At 36.3% G+C, this 7,880-nt stretch overlaps 1 protein-coding gene across 1 annotated transcript; it reads left to right on the top strand.

The window, feature by feature from the left end:
* Window positions 1–395: 395 nt before the first annotated feature.
* On the top strand, window positions 396–7,365 carry LOC121490074 (olfactory receptor 6C4-like; the record flags this gene model as incomplete). The annotated part of the gene is made up of 2 exons (XM_041753669.1): window positions 396–1,310; window positions 7,351–7,365. Coding segments are annotated over exons 1-2 (930 nt in total), but the record flags the coding sequence as incomplete, so codon positions are not given.
* Between the last annotated feature and the right edge of the window lie 515 nt (window positions 7,366–7,880).

Genomic DNA, 7,880 nt, shown 5'->3' with positions numbered 1-7,880 from the left:
CAAGTAAAACAATATACTAAATGCTTTTTATTGTAAAGGATAGTAAAATAAAAATGTTTGTGACTTGTTTGTATTTTCAAGAGTCAGAAAGAAATTGACCTGGAGACCCATGTGCAACTTAGTCCCACGACCCTGAGATCATGACCTGAGCCAAAATCAAAGTCAGAAACTTAGCTGCCCACGCACCCTCTTCATGAGAACTTTTTAAAAATAATTCTTGTGAAAAGACACTCTCTGTGCAATAGAAACTCTCACTTGAGTCAAGCGGACAGAACGTAGATATTTGAACCAATTCAATGAAAAGGCTTAGCTACTCCTAAATGTTCCTGAGCTCCTCTTCCATTCTCATCACTGACTTCTTTCCTTTGTACTTTTATAGGCAGCAAATGTTAGCGATGAAAAACCAAACCCTTCTGACAGAATTCATTCTGCTGGGACTAACAGAAATCCCAGAGATCCAATTTGTAGTCTTTCTATTTCTCTTCCTCACCTACATATTCAGCATCATTGGAAACCTCACAATCATCACACTTACACTACTGGACTCACACCTCCAGACTCCCATGTATTTCTTCCTCCGGAATTTCTCCTTCCTAGAAATTTCCTTTACAACCACCTTTACTCCTAGGCTGCTGTTCAGCATCACAACTGGCAACAAGAGCATTAGCTTTGCTGGCTGCTTCACTCAGTATTTCTTTGCCATCTTCTTTGGAGCCACAGAGTTTTACCTTCTGGCTGCCATGTCCTATGACCGCTATGTGGCTATATGCAAACCCCTGCATTACATGACCATTATGAGCAACAGAGTCTGCATTCAGCTGGTTCTCTGCTCTTGGTTGGCTGGATTTCTAATCATCATATCCCCAATCATCCTGACCAGTCAGCTGGATTTCTGTGCCTCCAACATACTGAATCATTATTATTGTGACTACGGACCCCTGCTAGAAATATCTTGCTCAGACACAAGACTCTTAGAGCTGGTTGACTTTATCTTACCAGCTGTGACCTTGGTGGTCACCCTGGTGTTGGTGATTCTCTCCTACACAAACATCATCTGGACCATCCTCAAGATCCCCTCTGCTCAGCAAAGGAAAAAGGCCTTTTCCACATGTTCTTCCCACATGATTGTCATTGCCCTCTCTTATGGCAGCTGCATCTTCATGTATATAAAACCCTCAGCCAAAGAAGGAGTTGCCTTCAATAAGGGGGTAGCTGTGCTCAATACCTCAGTTGCCCCTTTATTGAACCCATTCATTTACACTTTAAGGAATAAACAAGTAAAACAGGCCTTCAAGGATGTCATCAAAAAGGTTATGAGCATTTGGTGAATGTAAAAATCTCAAACTCAATGAAAAATCTGGACAATATGAATTCCTCCCCATGGAACATAAGGAGAGCTTCTCTAACCCTCTCATTAAAGCAACACTTCAGATGAATTTATCATAAAGAGGTGTCAAATTATGTTTCAAAGTTGTGAATAAGGGGTAACTTTTCCCAAAAAAACAGTTCACATATTTGTTTCTAGTTAACAGACTTTTTAGCTAGACAAACTCTTCACATTATTTTGAGATTATAGTTATTTAAAATAAAAATACATTATTTGTGCTAAGAAGAAATGTATTTATTATACTTATTTTAAAATATATATATATTTTTTTAAGTTCTATTTTAATTTCTAATATAATTTTAAAGATATAAATATAGCCCCTTAGTAAATAAACTTTATAGGAAAGATTTGCCACTAGATAACACTGTTAGTCTGAGTATAAGAAGGGAGTATCTGAATAAAATTACTAGGATGCCACAAGCCCATGGTCCTGGGCTTCTAGTAAAGTTTAGCTTTTATATGTGATGCTCTTAATTTAATCAAAGTCTTTCAGAAAATTGTCCAAAAAATCAGATATATTAGATGCTTTCCCAAAGATGCTAATAATTACATCTTGCAATAAAGCTCTACTCTTGCAATAAGACCATCTTTTCTCAAGTTTCAGACAATTTTCTCACTCATTTTTATTGTTCTGACAATTCTAAAACTATCTCCTTTACACACTTAATTCAAAAAGGATTTCCAGTAGTAGGGATGATATTTCTGACTCTATCTGTCCTTCCAGTTAGGAAATTAAAGTGAAAACTATTACCAAGGATATCCCTAACAGAGTGAATATCCAATCTCCTCTTAAGGGAAGATTCAGAAGAGTAGGAATCTTGAACCATGTTAGCTATGGTCAAAACCTTTAGGGTCCTATAGTGTGCCTTGGCTTTAGCATCATTTTGTAGATGAACCAAAGGAGGCTGAGAGTAAAAGGGATGCCTAAAAATACCTTAGGAAACAGCACCCAAAGTTTTTAAGGATTGATGTTTTAAAGGGTAAAGTGGAGAGGCAAAAGAAATATATGATGTAAAGATTTCTATATTCTATTTAAAGTGGTACATTCTTTCTTTGAATTCAGTTAGCTAACATATAGTACATCACTAGTTTCAGATGTCGTATTCAATAATTTATCAGTTGTATATAACATCCAGTGCTCATTACATCACATGTCCTCCTTAATGCTCATCACCCAGTTACCCCAGCCCTCACTCACCTCCCCTCCAGCACTTCAGTTTGTTTCCTATAGTTAAAAGTCTCTCATGGTTTTTCTCCTTCTCTGGTGACTTCCACATATAAGTAAAATCATACAATGATTGTCTTTCTGATTGACTGGGTATTGAGCTGAGTGAAATAAAGTGGTAAATTCTTGACTCTAGGTAGCCTGGGAAAAGTTAAATATGTGTATTGTAATTTCTCAGAAACTGTTTTATACATTAAAGAGATACTGTCAAAATCATAATAAATAAATGAATTTAAATGGAATACCAAAAAATTTTTCAAATAACCCAAATGTAAGCATGAAAAGAGAAATGAAGGAACTAAAACAGGGGAAAGAATGAGGGAAAAATAACCAAAAGATAGATTTAAATCCAAACACATCAGTAACTACATTAAATGTAAATGATCCAAACATGTTATTTAGCAATTTTTTAAGATTTTATTTATTTATCCATGAGAGACACACACACAGAGAGAGAGAGAGAGAGAGGCAGAGACACAGGCAGAGGGAGAAGCAGGCTCCATGTAGGGAGCCTGACGTGGGACTCGATCCCAGGACTCCAAGATCACGCCCTGGGCCAAAGGCAGTGCCAAACTGCTGAGCCACCTGGGCTACCCTAGAATGGATTTTTTCTAAATGACCTAATAACATGCTGCCTACAACAAACTATTCAAATATAATGATTTAAGTAAGTTAAAAGTAAATAATAGAAAAATACATAAACACTAATCAAAAGAAAGATGTGGGCACTTCAGTGACTTGGTTAAACATCTGACTCTTGATTTTGGCTCAGGTTATAATCTCAGGGTCCTGAGATCAAGCCCTGCACTAGGCTCCATGTTCAGTGGGAAGTCTGCTTGAAATTCTCTCTCCCTCTTCCTCTGCCCTTCCCCCACCTCCCTGTCTCTCTAAAATAAACAAATATTTTCTTAAAAGAAAGAAGAATAAGGATGGAAAGAAAGAAAGAAAGAAAGAAAGAAAGAAAGAAAGAAAGAAAGAAAGAAAGAAGAAAGAAAGAAAGAAAGAAAGAAAGAAAGAAAGAAAGAAAGAGTATATATTAATATCAAAGTAGACTCCAGAGCAAAGAAAATTCAAGAGATAAAGAGAAATGCTTCATAATCATAATGAGGTTATTTCACTAAGAAGATATCCTAAATATATGTGCACTTCACACAGTTACGAGATATATAAGTAAAAACTTGTAAAATTAAAAGAAGAGAAAATCTACAATTATAATTGATAGCTTCCCATACTCCTCTAATAATTAGTAGATAGAAAATAATCAAGGATATAGAAGAACTGAAAAATGTAATCAACTGGATATAATTGACATTTACAGAACACTCCTCATTATTATAGATATAGTTGTTTTGTTTTTAATACTATTATATTCTAACATTTATGCTAGAGATAAAAGTGACTTGTCCATCACCATTATAGCGTTAGGTTATTCTGAATTGGGACATATATTTGGGCTTCCCAGTGATTTTATACTTTTATATGTTTTCATATTATTACTTAGAGTCCTTTCATTTCAACTTGAATATCTTCCTCTAACATTTCTTGTAAAAGAGATTCAGTGATGATTAATTCCCTTAGCTTCTGTAGTCAGGAAATGTCTCTCTCTTCTTCATTCTAAAGAACAATTTTACCAGTTATAGTACTCTTTGTTGGTAGTCTTTTTCTTTCAACACTTTGAATATATCATCCCACTCCTTCCTGCCCTGCAAGGTTTCTGCAAAGAAACCCACTGTTAACCTTATGGGGGGGGGGGTCTGGATATGTAATGAGTTGTTTTTCTCTTGTTGCCTTCAAGATCTTCTTTGTCTTTGACTTTTAATGCATTTATAATTTGCCTTGAGGTATTCTTTGAGTTGATCTTACTTGGGGTCTTTTTGTACTTCCTGTATCTGGTGTCCATGTCTCTCTGAAGATCCAAGATTTGAGAAGTTTTCAGCTATAATTTTTTTTAAGATTTCATTTTAAAGTAATCTCTACACCCAGCACAGGACTCAAACTCATAATCCCAATAATAAGAGTTGCAAGCTCTAGCAACTGAGCAAACCAGGCTTCACAGCTATAATTTCTTTAAATAAGTTTTCTTTTCCTTTCTCTCTCCTCATAGATACGCATGATGGGAATGTTATTTTGCTTGTTTGTGTCCGATAATTAACATAAGCTTACTTCACTAATTTTAATTCTTCTTGTTTCTTTTTGTTCCTCTAAATGTCCAATTTCAAATAACCGGTCTGAATTCACTGATTCTGTCTTTTGAATAAATGAGTCTTCTGCTAAAGCTTTCTATTGAATTTTTCAGTTCTCTTGTTGTATTTTCAGCCTCAATATTTCTGTGTGGTTCTATTTTTAGTGTTTATTTTTTATAATTATATGGAGAAATAGTTGATATATATCACTGTGTAAATTTAACGTGTACATCGTGATGATTTAATTATTTACATATTGTGAAATGTATATCCCAATACATTCAACTAAAATCCTTCATCTTATATAGATACAATATAAAGAAAGAAACAACAAATGAAAATCACATTGTTTTTTATATATATTTATTTTTTTAGTTGATTTACTTTATTTTTTAATTATAAATTTATTTTTTATTGGTGTTCAATTTGTCAACATATAAAATAACACTCAGTGCTCATCCCATCAAGAGCCCACCTCAGTGTCTGCAACCAGGAACCCCCACCCACCGCCCACTTCCCCTTCCACCACCCATAGTTCCTTCACCAGAGTTAGGAGTCTTTATGTTCTGTCTCCCTTTCTGATATTTCCCACTCATTTTTTCTCCTTCCCCCTTTATTCCCCTTCATTATTTTTATATTCCCAAGAAGAATGAGACCATATAATGTTTGTCCTTCTCCGATTGACTTATTTCACTCAGCATCATACCCTCCAGTTCTATCCAAAGAGAAGCAAATGGTAGGTATTTGTCATTTCTAATGCCTGAGTAATATTCCATTGTATACATAGACCACAGCTTCTCTATCCATTCACATTTCGATGAACACCGAGGCTCCTTCGACAGTTTGGCTATTGTGGATATTGCTGCTAGAAACATCGGGAAGCAGGTGTCCCAGAGTTTCATTGCATCTGAAACTTTGGGGTAAATCACCAGCAGGGCAATGGCTGGGTCAGGGCAGATTTATTTTTAACTCTTAGAGGAACCTCCACAAACTACTCCAGAGTGGCTGCAGCAGTTCACATTCCCACCAATACTGCAGGAGGGTTCCCCTTTCTCCACATTCTCTCCAATATTTGTGGTTTCCTGCCTTGTTAATTTTCCCCATTCTCACTGGTGTGAGGTGGTATCTCATTGTGGTTTTGATTTGTATTTCCCTGATGGCAAGTGATGCAGAGCATTTACTCATGTGCTTGTTGGCCATGTTTATGTCTTCCACTGTGAGTTATCTGTTCATGTCTTTTCCACATTTCATGATTGGATTGTTTGTTTCTTTGGTGTTGAGTTTCATAAGTTCCTTATAGATCTTTGAAACTAGCCCTTTATCTGATATGTCATTTGCAAATATGTTTTCCCATTCTGAGGGTTGTCTTTTAGTTTTGTTGACTATATCCTTTACTGTGCAAAAGCTTCTTATCTTGATGACATCCTAATAGTTCATTTTTGCTTTTGTTTCTTTTGCCTTCGTGGATGTATCTTGCAAGAAGTTACTGTGGCCGAGTTCAAAAAGGGTATTGCCTGTGTTCTCCTCTAGGATTTTGATGGAATCTTGTCTCAAAGTTAGATCTTTCATCCATTTTGAGATTATCTTTGTGTATGGTGAAAGAGAGTGATCTGGTTTCATTCTTCTGCATGTGGATGTCCAATTTTCCCAGCACCATTTACTGAAGAGACTGTCTTTTTTCCAGTGGATAGTCTTTCCTCCTTTATCGAATGTTAGTTGACAATAAAGTTGAAGGTCCACTTCTGGGTTCTCTATTCTGTTCCATTGATCTAAGTGTCTGTTTTTGTGCCAGGACCACACTGTCTTGAAGACCAGAGCTTTGTAGTACAATCTGAAATCTGGCATTGTGATGCCCCCAGATATGGTTTTCTTTTTTAAAATTCCCCTGGCTATTCGGGGTCTTTTCTGATTCCACACAAATCTTAAAATAATTTGTTCTAACTCTCTGAAGAAAGTCTATGGTATTTTGATAGGGATTGCATTAAACGTGTAACTTGCCCTGGGTAACAGTGACGTCTTCAGAATATTAATTCTGCCAATCCATGACCATGGAATATTTTTCCATCTCTTTGTGTCTTTCTCAATTTATTTCAGAAGTGTTCTATAGTTTTTAGGGTATGGTTCCTTTACCTCTTTGGTTAGGTTTATTCCTAGGTATCTTATGCTTTTGGGTGCAATTGTCAATGGGATTGACTACTTCATTTCTCTTTCTTCACTCTCATTGTTAGTGTATAGAAATGCCACTGACTTCTGGGCATTGATTTTCTATCCTACCATGCTGCCAAATTGCCATATGAGCTCTAGAAAACTTGGGGTGGAGGCTTTTGGGTTTCTATGTAGAGTATCATGTCATCGGCGAAGAGGGAGAGTTTGACTTCTTTGGCAATTCTAATGCTTTTAATGTCTTTTTGTTGTCTGATTCCTGAGGTTAGGACTTCCAGTACTATGTTGAATAGTAGTGGTAAGAGTGGACATCCCTGTCTTGTTCCTGATCTTAGGGGAAAGGCTCCCAGTGCTTCCCCTTGAGAATTATAGTTGCTGTGGGCTTTTCGTAGATGGCTTTTAAGATCTTGAGGAATGTTCCCTCTATCCCTATGCTCTGAAGAGTTTTGATCAGGAATCGATGCTGTATTTTGTCAAATGCTTTCTCTGCATCTAATGAGAGGATCATATGGTTCTTGGGTTTTCTCTTTCTGATATGATGAATCACATTGATCGTTTTACGAGTGTTGTGTCCTGGGAATAAAGTGTCCTGGGAATAAATCCTACATGTTCATGGTGAATAATTTTCTTAATGTACTGTTGTATCCTATTGGCTAGTATCTTGTTGAGAATTTTTGCATCCCTGTTCATCAGGGATATTGGTCTATAATTCTCCTGTTTGTTGGGGTCTTTGTCTGGTTTTGGAATTAAGGTGATGCTGGGCTCATAGAACAAATTTGAAGTACTCCATCCCTTTCTATCTTTCCAAACAGCTTTAGTAGAATATGGTTTAGTAGAATATGGTTTCTTCTTTAAACACTTGATAGAATTCCCCTGGGAAGCCATCTGGCCCTGAACTTTTGTGTCTTGGGAGTTTTTTAAT

The sequence above is a fragment of the Vulpes lagopus genome, chromosome 4 (genome assembly GCF_018345385.1).
Source record: "Vulpes lagopus strain Blue_001 chromosome 4, ASM1834538v1, whole genome shotgun sequence".
NCBI classification, from domain to species: Eukaryota; Metazoa; Chordata; class Mammalia; order Carnivora; family Canidae; genus Vulpes; species Vulpes lagopus.
The sequence above is the reverse complement of the archived record's forward strand: the minus strand, read 5'-3'. Positions and strand labels throughout refer to the sequence as shown.